The sequence below is a fragment of the Dunckerocampus dactyliophorus genome, chromosome 9, assembly GCF_027744805.1.
Source record: "Dunckerocampus dactyliophorus isolate RoL2022-P2 chromosome 9, RoL_Ddac_1.1, whole genome shotgun sequence".
Lineage (NCBI taxonomy): Eukaryota > Metazoa > Chordata > Actinopteri > Syngnathiformes > Syngnathidae > Dunckerocampus > Dunckerocampus dactyliophorus.
In genome coordinates this window covers 10704814-10717987 of record NC_072827.1, presented here as the reverse complement: position 1 = coordinate 10717987, position 13174 = coordinate 10704814, and the positions used below count along the sequence as shown (strand labels likewise).

At 36.5% G+C, this 13174-nt stretch overlaps 1 protein-coding gene across 2 annotated transcripts in view; it reads left to right on the top strand.

Annotated features, from left to right (window-relative positions):
• The window catches only part of LOC129187512 (receptor tyrosine-protein kinase erbB-4-like), a 357011-nt gene that overhangs the window by 299124 nt on the left and 44713 nt on the right, over positions 1–13174 (top strand). For both annotated transcript variants that reach the window (XM_054786945.1, XM_054786944.1), the window contains exons 15-18: positions 454–608; positions 2309–2353; positions 6880–7012; positions 11949–12071. In XM_054786945.1, the coding sequence (XP_054642920.1) occupies positions 454–608; positions 2309–2353; positions 6880–7012; positions 11949–12071 (456 nt within the window). The remainder of the gene's footprint in view (positions 1–453; positions 609–2308; positions 2354–6879; positions 7013–11948; positions 12072–13174) is intronic.

Here is a 13174-nt window from a genome sequence, read left to right as displayed (position 1 = left end):
TAATGAAACCAGTGACTGCTATGTGCATTGTTTTATAAGAGAATCAGACGAGGAAGAGGTGCAGTGCATAGGGCCTCATGATCCATGGGGGGCCACATTTAGTTCAAGGTGCCCCATTCTCTGCAAAAATGTAAAGGATGTGCATTACTGCCGAAGAGATGAGTACTCTGACACCAGAATTCACCCACGGACATGTCAGTACCCATTGGTGTAATGGTACAGCTGCTGCCTTTTAACTTAACCCCTGTTAATTTTCACTAAAAATAATTTATTGAATAATTTCTCTCGCATCTATTTGTCTTACTCCAAAACATGCATCCAACTAATTTCAGGTCCAATTTAAGTAGTATAAAAATAGCTTTTAATGTGTCAGTGAGGTTTTAAAGATGTGCCGCAAGCCAACATTTCCAGTGTAAATGATAGTTTCTGATGACGCAGTGTTTGTTTTTGCAGGGCCCAGAGCATTGTGTGAAATGCCTTCATTTTAAGGATGGCCCTAACTGTGTGGAAAAGTGCCCTGACGGCCTGCAAGGAGCCAACAGTTTTATCTTCAAGTATGCAGAAAGCAACAATGAGTGTCATCCTTGCCATGCCAACTGCACACAAGGGTGAGTCGTAACACGTCTCGATAACGATGTTCACTGTGTAAATTCCTTTTCATATTTACTAAATGCCTTTACTTTTCATATAAACTATATCCACACTCAAGGTCTGGACAATCAGTGGACGTCACAACATCTCAGCTACTGAGAGTTGAATTAATACCGCAGTGAATAATATTGAACTATTTGTGTTATTGTTGCATTGTTGTATCACTCATACATAAAATAATATCCTGCCATCTTTCAAGACCAGAGCAATAAATTTAACAGAAGAGCGAAAGAATGAAAGTGAGCAGAGTCACACTCACTAGCCAGGCTCCTCTCCATGCAATATTCAACACTGGCTGGTGAGACCAAATTTTGTATTTTACTCCACGGGGAGCATGTGTCATCCCAGTGTGTTATTTCTCCTTTGCTGAGTGACAGCCCCCGGCCCACTGGAGCATAACAATGTAGTCGTAAATGGAAAACACCAGGCTGACACTTTGTCACAGGTACAGCTTCATAAGCAGATCCTCCACTCAAGATGACAAGCTGAGGGAATTAGAGGGTTCAAACACAATCAAAGTGACAAAGCAGGAATTAAACAATGTTCTGTATTTATTAGGAAAAAGCCCCATTGTAATATGGAGCTACTGTACAGCAAAATTTGGTGATATTTAAAACATGTCGCAATCACTAAACACTAGTGGCTAAATTTGACTGTTTTGATACACCAGGGGTGTCCAAAGTGTAGCCAAGCGGCCATTATGTTTACTATTGGCCCGTGGCACATTCTAAAAATCTTTAAATTAAAAAAAGAAAATAAAATAATTAAAAAAAAGAAGAACAGCAAAATTTTACAAGTGATTTTACAAGAATGAAGTCAATATATTAAAAGAAAATGTTTAAATCTGTTGAAAAAAAGTAAAATCGTAGTATTATGAGAAAAAGTAACATAACATATTTTTGATAGCTTTCATTTTAGTAGTATAGAGTTGAAATACAAAAGACCTTTTTTTGTTGTAATATGAGAAATAAACAAAAGAAAATGAGGTTGTCATTTTTGGAAAATTAGGCTGGTGAAAATGGTATAAGATTATGGGAATAAAATCAAATATTTTGAAAAAAAAGTCAAAATATTACATGAAGACAATTTACATATATTATTTTAGAAGAAAGCTGAAATATTTGGAAAATGTAGTTTATACTAATAATGGGCTTTTTCACCTATACCACAAAGCTGAGATGCAGTTTTTTCTTGAAACACATACAGTATACTGTAAGTTCTTAGCATATCCACGTGTTGCTTTACAAAATATCAAAGTGGCCCTTGCATCCTTTCATTTTTCAGTACATGGCCCTCGGTGGACACCACTGAGATACACCATTGTCTTAATAAAAATATAGAATCTCACATTAAATATTTATAAAATGCAAAAATAAATAGATAAATAAAATAAAGTCTGAAAAAAGTCTAGTTTAATATTTACCCTGTACAGAAGCATCGTTGATAAATAAAACCAAGCTAATCAACATGTCCTTAAGTCGGAAATATGAATTATTTACATTACATGGAAGAACGGACAGCCTTCACTCTGTGCGTGCACATTTGTAGTCCTTTCTGATACCCTCGGTTAATTTTTGTTATGCACTCTGCAGACACTCACCATTTTTGGATATCTTTATACATCTTTTAACTTTCCCCCTTTTATGTGTTTATGCAGGTGCACTGGACCAAGACTTCAAGACTGTATTGGCTGGATGGACAGGTACAAGATTACTTTTCTATTGTTCAAGCTCAAAGCAAAAGCACGTTGATAGTACCGCAACCATGCAGAGCAATAAATATGATGGGCTGCTTCATAACTACAAAAAAAAAGCTAACACACTTGCTGGCAGAGGTGTGGTTATCTGCACTAAAATATTCAGAATGCTGAGATACCAAAGGTATTATTTTAGTGCAACTTTAGAAGTGTGTGCACCCTGCAAACTTCATTTACAACGCGTGATTAATCCGTTCTAAAGGGTCAGTCCAAAATCAAATCGCATAAAAACAAATCATTTTTTTCCCCTAAGAAAGAATGTATGTCCAATTTGTGTGCTCCAGACACCCAAAAATATTAACCAAAAATACATTTTATTGCGAATAATTATTTTAAATGCAGAAGACAATGCAAATTACATTTAAATGGATAGATGAACATCACTTTCAAGACTTTCTTTTTTGAACAAAATAGTGCCTTTCTTGTCACAGTGGTGCAACTTTCTTTGCCCCCCACCAAAGCTCATGACTACGGATGGGTACAGAAGCTGAAATAAGTCATGTTTTTCATGTATACGGATACAATTAAAAAGGGGTGTCACAAGATTTTGTGTCACAAGATCTTGCGAGATTAAAACGTGACAAGATTTCTCGTTCTCGGTCTTGCGGATAAAACTGGGAGGATAAATTAATTAATTAATGAATGGAGTGAGCCCTTTTGTCAGTCATATAGTCTTTGCCTCTGTGGGTGGAGGCGTGGCCGGTAGCATACACACAGAGTGCAGAAGAGTGTAGCCTCCTTAGGAGCAAGGTAAGGTAGTAGATTGCAATATATTGTCATATTTTTTGTATTTGTTATTATTATTTTATATTTTGTGTTATTTTTGTACATTTCTTAAAAGTAATGTAAAAAAAAAAAACTGGTCTCGTCTCATACTCGTAGACCCAATCTCATCTCATGAACTGAGTGTCTCGTGACTCCCCAACAATTAAACCTCACAGTTTACGTAATAATGTCAGAAGGGTCTTGAAGAAGACAATACATGACATGACGCCTGGACGCATCCAACTGTGTAGAAACGAATCAAACAGCCATATAAATTGAAAAAAAAGATAAAAATAGTACATTAACATGAAAAAACCACATGAACACTCACAAAAGTACCAAAAATTGCTACCGTTGAGTATGGGTACCGATGTCCGGTACCTGGGAATTGGTTCAAAAGTGTACCCATCTCTACTCATGACCATAGGTGAGTGAAGTAACGTAGATTGACCGGTACATTGAGAGCAACAAGGCCCCAAGATACTTGAACTCCTCCAGCTGGGACAAGACCTCACTCCCAAACCTAACCCTAACCCTCCCTTAAGTGTGCAATCCACCCTTTTCTCAGGTTTGTCATTTGAGTTTGCCAAATGATTGTGCCTTACAGGATACTGTGGTATTGTGGAAACTAAGTACTCGGAGAGACCAAGATGGCTGAATAAACAAGCAATGCTATCAACGTATCAAAGTTGTTTGTTACGTACTGTATACTATTGTACGATAACCGAAATAGTGTATGGGAACCGAATCAAAAATTGAATCATATGAAAACCGGTGCATTGGCAAATGGATGTTTGACTGTATATTTGGTGTATCATTATTTATGAATATACAGCCTTTTTCTGAGGCCAACTGATGAGCAAGGAGATAAGTATCAATCTTGAGCGAGCTTTAGGTAATGGAAAAATCTCCACTTACTTTCTCAACGTGACACACCGCTAACAGGAGAAAGAGCAGCAGAATATAACTCAGTTGACCCGGTGAGCAGATCAGCTCTTATCAGATCCCAGATAACAGAGGCTGTGATACATTAAATGTCCAACTTGGACGTCCGCTTGGATTTCACATATCTTGCAAATCTGCTGCCTGTTGGCGGTATTGCCTTTTTAGCATGATTTAAAGCGGCTTATCAGACGTTTGTGATTGCAATGAGCGTATTCCAATGAAAGGAGTGCGTGCGCATTTGATTAAGCTGTCACTCAATAGTCACTCTCATCTATAGTAATTGATTATTCTCATCTGGCATGGTTCTATAATCATAATAGTTGAACACTGCACTCCATGATTGACTTTATTGCATCTCTCACATTGTAATGTTAGACACTGAACATGTATGGCTGCATTAATGAGTCACTTCCAACCACTTTATGACATCAGACTTTCTGATGTGACTTTGTAAGTATATGACGTTTAAGTGCTAAAGCTGCAGACTTTGTTGCTAAAAGGACAATTGGCAATGCATGTCACTCATAACCTGATGAAGTGGAACCTCGGTTTTTGTCATGAATTCATTTCAAAAGATCAGACAGAGGCAAATTTTCCCGTGTGTTCATATTTGTTGTGGTATGCTACAGTACAGGGGTGTACAAACTTTTTCTCGAGAGGACCTCTTTGATAATTTATAAAGCAACACATGTAGATAAGAAGGATACTGTGTATTTCAAGAAAACACTGCATTGCAGCTTTGTGGTACAGGTGAAAAAGCGTGTGAATATTGTCATGAACGTCAGTCTTCGCTCCTTTTTTCCATTTTTGCTTTCTTCTAAAATAATCTTCGTAAATTTCCTTCTCATGACTCTCTGACTTTATTCCCATAATGACTTTTTCCCCCAACCTAATTTTAACTTAATTTAATTTTGTTTCTTGTAATATTCCAACTTTTTAAAAATTACATATTTGTCTTTAATAATTCAATGCTGTGGTACTCAAATTATATTATTTTTCTTCATAATATTACGAGTTTATTCCTGTAAAATTGTGACTTTTTTTTCTTGTTGAAATCTGATTTTTTTTCTTAATATTTTGACTTTACTCATAAAATTACCTCTGATTTTTCCCATTTTTCTAGTTTTCTTCCAAACATTTAAACTTTCTTCTTCAATAATCTTCGTAAATGTTCTTCTCATAATATTTTCACTTTATTCCTGTATTATAACCTTTTCCCCAACCTAGTTTCCCAAAAATGTTAGCATTATTGTGTTTTGTTTGTTTCTCATAATATTATAACAATTTTTTTCATTGATATTATGCTACCAAAATTACCTTTTTTAATGTCATAAAATTGTGTCTTTTTTCTCTGAATATTTTGGCTTTATTGGTGTAAAATTACAGCTGATTATTCCTTTTTTTTTAAAATACATTTTTCACATATTTCAACTTTCTCCTTAAATGGTCTTTGTAAATGTTCCTCTTATAACATGATGACTTTATTCCCATAATGTGTTGACTTTATTCCCATAATATTATGACTTCATCCCCAACTTAATTTTCCAAAAATCATAACATTATTGTGTTTTGTTTCTCATAATATTACAACTTTAAATTTTTTTCTTTAATATTTTAACTCTATTCTACAAAATTGACATTTTTCCTCACGATAATATGTGTTTATTCTCATAAAATGAAGACTTTTTCTCATTAGATTACAATATATTTCTTTTCAATTTTGACTTTATTCATGTACAATTGCTCATTTTTTCAGTTTTTGCTGTTTTTTTAACTTCTTGTTAAATTATATTATTTTTTATATAGTTATTAATATATAATTATTAATATGTAATTATTTTATAATGTGCCATTGGTCAAAAGAAAAAGGGGATGCACTTCTATATTTATATTTATATATTTTTTCCCATTACAATGTGACTTTTTTTCTTTTAATATTTTGACGTCATTGTTGTAAAATTACAGCTGTTTTTTCTCATTTTTGCTGTTTTTTTTAAAATTCCCAACATTTTCAATCTTCTTAAATAGTCCTTGTACATTTTCTTCTCATATTATGACTTTAATCCCATAATAGTTTACTTTATTCCTATACTATAACATTTCCTCCAACCTCATTTTCCAAAAATTCCAGCATTGTTTGTTTGTTTGTCATAATATCACAACTTTAAACAATGTTTTTGTTTTTTTATATTCCAACCTTTTTGCTACTGAAATGGCGTTATATTTCCTCATAATAATATGATGTTATTCTCATTAAATTATTACCTTTTCTCGTATATTGTAATATTTTGACTTTATTCATGAAAAATTACTACTGATTTTTCAATTTCTGCTGTTGTTTTTATTGTTAAATTATATTTTTAGAATGTGCCGTGGGCCAATAGAAACCGGGTTTGCAAATGGCCCCCCCAGGCCACACTATTGACTATTGACTATTGCTATAGTATTTGTATTACTAGTGACAAAAAACCCTATATAACAATAATATAACAAAAACCTCAGCAGCAAAGCTTCAGGTAAAATAGACGCTGCAATGCAGCCAAACTACAAAGGATTTAATCTTCACCCGGTCCTTAATTTTTCCTTTGTGTCCAAAATGTGTGTGTTTTGCCAGCATAGTATGATAAAAAACTGCTGGTTTTTTTCCCCCTAGGTAATCTCCTCTGCCTCACGTCCACTTTTACCAATGGCTTATCCGTCATCCATTCTAATGACTCGCATCATCGCTCGTCCTTCTCTTCCCTCTGATTTGTTGTCCTCAGAACCCCTCTGATCGCAGCAGGGGTGATCGGCGGCCTCTTCATGGTGGTTATCATTGTGCTGAGCGTGGCAGTGTCTGTGCGCCGGAAGAACATCAAAAAGAAAAGGGCCCTTCGTCGCTTCCTGGAGACAGAGGTAAGTAAGGTATTAATTGGGGGGGAAAAAAACGCATCCCATTTGCGGAATTGCAACACAAATGTGTTCCCATTAAAGTTAGTCATGATAGAAGGTTAGTGTATGATAGTGTGGTGTATGATTTGGAATGCACTGGAATATAAAATAAGAATTTGCATTTATGAATACCTCTTAACACAACTCCTTCCAGTCTGTTGACACGTTGTTGTGTCTGCATGTGTGTGTATGTACTAGGTGATCCTCTATAGAGCTTATAGCCAACTCCATGTCCTCAAATGGTGACTGTGGTTCAAGAAAAGGTTTCTGTGGGGCAGAGACGCAGGTGTTAGTTTCAGCTTCCTGAAGAGTATGCTGTCAGAAAAAATTACTGGACTACAGCATTAGTGGAGGAGAAAGCGCTCCTCTTTAACTCAGGAAAATTGTATTATTTTACACTGGAAATGAAGGCCTGGTTTTACTACTTTGTCACTCTTCAACGTGGATGGTCCAGAGTAAAAGCACAAGTGACATGGAAAGGGAGCATTGAGGCACATTATCCATGTACTGAGGGCTTATTGTCTCCTATTATGTTTGTCACAAAGATACTCCTGAGTCATTTTACTCTGTTCGGAGACTCACGGTGCACAGAAAAACTGTACAGGTACTCCAGCCGTGGCTTATTGAATGTTCTCAAGATGCGGAGATTGATGGGAGAGTGGATAATGGCAGACATCGTCAAAGGGAAGCAGGTGGCTGGAGGAGGAGTATGCAAAGCAGGCCGGGAGTTGAGCATGACTGAACTTGCAGAAAGCTGAGGAGCAATGCAGGCAGGCGTGTTATGATCCCGCAGCTGAGAACAGCTGAGGGAAAAACTGAGAGCATTTAAACTGGCACCCTCATTGCCACACTAGTGGAAGTGCCAAAGACTTGAAACACAGTAGGGTTGTACTGAAGAGTAGATGCATGCAGAAGGTGTGCATCATCATTGACACCAAGATCCCTAGTCTTGGCCATTTGGAAAGCTGCGCATGTATAAGAACCAGGTCAAGTGAAAAATACCCCCATATTCTAGGCGTGTCACGAGACATCCAACTCACGAGACAAGACGATACACGAGGTTGGCTCCACGAGAACGAGACAAGACATGATTTTAACATGAGTTTTAAGTACAATGAAAACAAACCGGACAAACAAACTTTTTGATTTAACTGATTCACAAAACAATGCAGGAGCATTTTGAAATGATTATTGTCCCACAATATGATGCTCAACAATATTATTGTCCACATTTTTGGAGACCAAAAAAAACATCCATCCATCCATTTTCTAAACCTCTTGTCCTCCAAGTAAACCACTGTTATAATAATACTGTATATAATAATAATAATAATAATAATAAATAACAATTCTGTTATTATTATGTAGATCATTATATATATTATAGAATAAAAATAAAAATAAATCACTCTGTAGAGTTGCGGAATTGGCGTTTGATATGGCGTCAAACTTTTTAAAAAATCTTTGTTTTTTTATTAGTTATTAGTATCTTCATTTTAGCTTTTGCTAGTTACATTATGCCTTTTTGCTCTATTTTTCCACCTTTGCGGGATTTTGTTTAGTTTCGTTCTGCAGTGAGCCATGTTCCACAGAGGACCCTGCACCATGCACCACACTTTGGACACCCATGCGTGTTCAGCGAGTCAGACTGTCTCAGTTTCTCCAGGAAGGCGAGTCTTTGCCAGGTGACGAAGGAGTGTGTCCAAACTTTGCCTTCTAGGGTCTGGAGAGCTCCATTATGGAGGGGTTATGCAGCTTTTAGGTCCTGCATCAAACCAGCAGTGCACGGTGCTACTCGCGTACAATCGGAGGTGCCGCGCGGCGGATACTTCAAGCAAGAAACACTTCCTGACTTTTACTTTTAATGTGCATCCCTTCTTGCTACATATATATACACCATGGTGCTACGGTGTCAACATGGGTCTCTTCTATGAATGAGGCGTGTTATGAAGCGAAATCACTGGTCGCTGGAGCTAAGATAAAGTTTTAAAGTTGGCGCCCAGCCAAATATAATGAGCGTAAATAGAATGGTTCGGTGATTAAGGGTGCAGACAAGTCTGAACATCCCCGGGGGTTGATCTAAATAATCTTAAGCAACTCTGATGAAATGTACAATTACTGCAGCTTCTACTTGGACAATAAACACGATGACAGCTGTTCAACTTAGATGGAAAAACAGCCACATGTCACTCACTGACGCTGGCGCTGGGACAGGGAAAAAAGTGAAAGTGGAAAAAAACCAAAACTTAATTCAGTTGTTTATTTTCACATTCAAAGTAAGATGGAAGACATTGTGTTCTGTAGTTCAGTCCCTCTCATTTATTCAACAACAGTTCAATAGAGCTCCAAATGATAACAAATGACATGGCTTTACCAGAAGTTACTCTCTAGTTACTCTCTCTAATGTGGCTTTTGGGAGACCCCAAGCTTATGTAACGAGTGCACTTCCCACTTAAGGAATTTAGCAAAACATGTCCTGAAAGAACAACAGTTGAAAAGAACCACAGGTCACAGAAAGATTAATTCTACAATATAAGTCCCCTCTCTTTTGGGGGTCCCAAAACCCCCAAAACAAAAAAATGTTTATTGTTTATATCCCACTGGCCTTGTGTGAAACAAGCATCAAAAAGAGTCACAGACGAAAATGACAAGGTGATGCTGATATGTCCCATTTAAAATAAATAAATAGAACATGCTATGACTAATACAACTACCACCACTACTACAGGGGTATCCATTTTTTTTCCCACTGAGCGCCACAAACTTAAAATGAAAGGATGCAAGGGCCATTTTGTAAAGCAACACATGTGCTGTAGATATGCTAAGAAGTTAGAAAAAAAAATCTGCATCTCAGCTTTGTGATATACTGTAGGTTAAAAAGCCTATTGTTAGTATCAACTTCTCTCTTTGCTTGTTTTCCCATTTTTGCTGTTGTTTTTTTTCAACTTATAGTATTTCAACTTTCTCCTTAAATATTCTTTGTAAATTTCTTCTCATAATATTATGACATTATTCCCATATTAGACCGTTTTCCCCAACCTCCTTTTCCACAAATTACAGCTTTGTTTTGTTTTGTTTGTTTTTTTTCAAGATAATGACTTAAACATACATATTTACATATAAAAACTTTTTTTTCTTTAATATTTCAACTCTATGGTACTAAAATGGCATTATTTTTCCTCATATTATGAGTTTATTCTTGTAAAATTGCGACTTTTTTCTTGTTAGAATATCACTTTTTTTCTCTTAATATTTTGAGTTTGTTCTTCTAAAACTACAGTTTTTTTTCCATTTCTGTTGCTTTTGTATTTTTTTTTCCCAACAATTTCAACTTTGTTCCTGTAAATTTTATTCAAATAATTATGGCTTTATTCTGGTAACATTAGAATTTTGTTTTCCATGACCTAATTTTTCAAAAATTACAACTTTATTTGGCGGCTCTAAATTGTCCAAATGTATGAATATGAGCGTGAATGGTTGTTTGTTTATATTGGCTGGCGACCAGTCCAGAGTGTACCCTGCCTCTCGCCCGAAGTCAGCTGGGATAGGCTCCAGCATACCTGCAACCCTAGTGAGGATAAGCGGCATAGAAGATGATTGGATGGATGGATATAACTTTATTTTGTTTTGTCTGTGTCTCATAATATTTTATATATATATATATATATATATATATATATATATATATTTGTTTTTTTATATTTAAACTTTATGCTACTAAAATTATTTTAAACTAATTTTAAAATTATTATTATTTTAAATGTATAATTAAATATTATAACATTATTTTTCCTTATAATATCGCAACGTTATTCCCATAAAACTACGACTTTGTCTCATTGGATTATGCAACTTTTTTTGCTCATATTTTGACTTTATTGTTGTTAAATTACTGCTGATCGGGAAAACCTGGGTTCCATTCTCCCTTGGGCATCTCTGTGTGGAGTTTGCATGTTCTCCCCGTGTGTGTGTGGGGGTTTTCTCCGGGTACTCCGGTTTCCTCCCACATCCAAAAACATGCATGTTAGGTTAACTCGCAACTCTAAATTGTCCATAGGTATGAATGTGAGTGTGAATGGTTGCTTGTCTATATGTGCCCTGCGATTGGCTGGCGAGCAGTCCGGTGTTTACCCCGAAGTCAGCTGGGATCGGCTCCAGCATGCCCCCGCGAGCCTAATGAGGAGAAGCGGTATAGAAAATGGATGGATGATGATATATGATTTCAGAACCACTGTGTAAAGTGGGTAGTTGGGCAGCTCCTCGTGTGCTACACTGGTGCACAAGTGCTGGACAGCTCCTTGCAGTGTATGAAAGAGTGTTTGAGTGCGTGTGTTTGCATCCCTGCAGATGCTGATTTGTTATTCCATTTAAATGAAGGATGGGTATTGTTTTTAATCAAACTGTAACAACCATGAGCCAGAGGGACTCAGGCTGCTCACCCAAGTCTAGCTGATTTACACTCTCTGATTATCTACGCCCTCCCTTTCCTCTATTTCATCTTCAACTATTTTCCTAATCCTCCTTATATTGTTTCCTTTTTGTATGCTTTTGCATCTTTCAGGAATTAAGCCGGCATCTTCATTGTCTTCCTGTTCTTTATTTCTATGAGGGTCCTCCCACTCCACATTCCCTCTTCATATCATCTTTCTCCTTTCTCTCATTTCCTCCCTCATTGCTTTATTCCTCCACTTCAAAAGCAATGATACAAATGCTCTTTCTTTTCTATGCTCGTTGTCATATTTCCTTTGGATGAGAATTCCGTATGTTAAAACATTGGATCCACACTGACCACCAATGACATAAAAATAAATGTATTAAATAGTGTGAGTGCTGTGTTTTATTTTTGATTGCTTATAAATCTGTTGACTGAGTATTTTATGTTATTTGTCTGTTTCCTCAGCTGGTGGAACCTTTGACACCCAGTGGGACAGCACCTAACCAAGCTCAGCTGCGCATTCTGAAAGAGACAGAACTGAAAAGGGTCAAAATCCTTGGTTCAGGGGCTTTTGGGACTGTTTACAAGGTAAGGCGAACATCAACAAAGTAAATGACAGAGTAGTCAATTTAAATGTGCTGCAACAAGGAAAACTACATCGATATGTTATACAGTACATCCTTCCACTATTTGTCCTAAATATGCCTCACATTTTCATTAAGCGCATTTGGAAGTATACAATGTATAGGTACTCACCTCTAATGAATGATGACCTAAGATGATCCATGAACAGATGGAACTGGAGTCACTGTCTGGCCTTTAGCCTGGTCGTCTGTTGTGGGGTTGCGTCCACTCAATTTCGCTGTATAACGGCTATTGCTGGTACACGATTCCGCTGCTCTGCAGGCTGCCGGGGCGTCCCAACTAGCTGTCGGAGAAGGCGTTTCTCCGAGCAAGGCTACATAATCCATACTGCTTGCCTGTTGTAATTCCAGTAACAACATATATTAACTTGTGTTCACCTTGCCGCAAGGCCAGATCCACTGTTGAAGGTAGTGCTAACGTAGCCAAACGAACTGTGCGCCGCCGTCTTCTTGCACTGATGTCACAACGTTACATGGTGCAGTACATGTAGACTGCACATTTTAGGACGTATTATCATGTATTTTGATTTTGTTTTGTTTTGTTACAGATGTGGGTGTTTACTGTTTTTTTTCTGCACAAAAAGGGAATAAAAGAAAACAACAAAATATATTTTAAAAATTAAATTAAAAAAATTAAATTAAATTAAAATAAAAAGAATGAAATAAAAAAAGAAAATAATTAAAAATATAATTAAAAACACATTTTTTAAAAACTAAAATCCACAAATTTGTGGGGTCGCGTCGAATCACAAATGGGATGTTAAACCAAATAGAAATAAAGAGAAAGGCATTCCAACATCATTAATGACAGGAAATGTGATGGAAAGCTGGAGGCAGAGGATGAGAAGAATAGGTAATAGCGGCCAGGAAGTCCCCGGTGGTCACGGTGTAATAGGTGTTCAGTCAAAGTGTGGCCACCATTGTGACAATCTGATGTGGAGGTGCAAGAAAATTACAACCCCAGAATCATTATTTGTCTTTTTTTTTTGCTCCGATCCATCCATCCAACCATGTTTTTAAACATTACTAGATAAACGGTTTGAACAC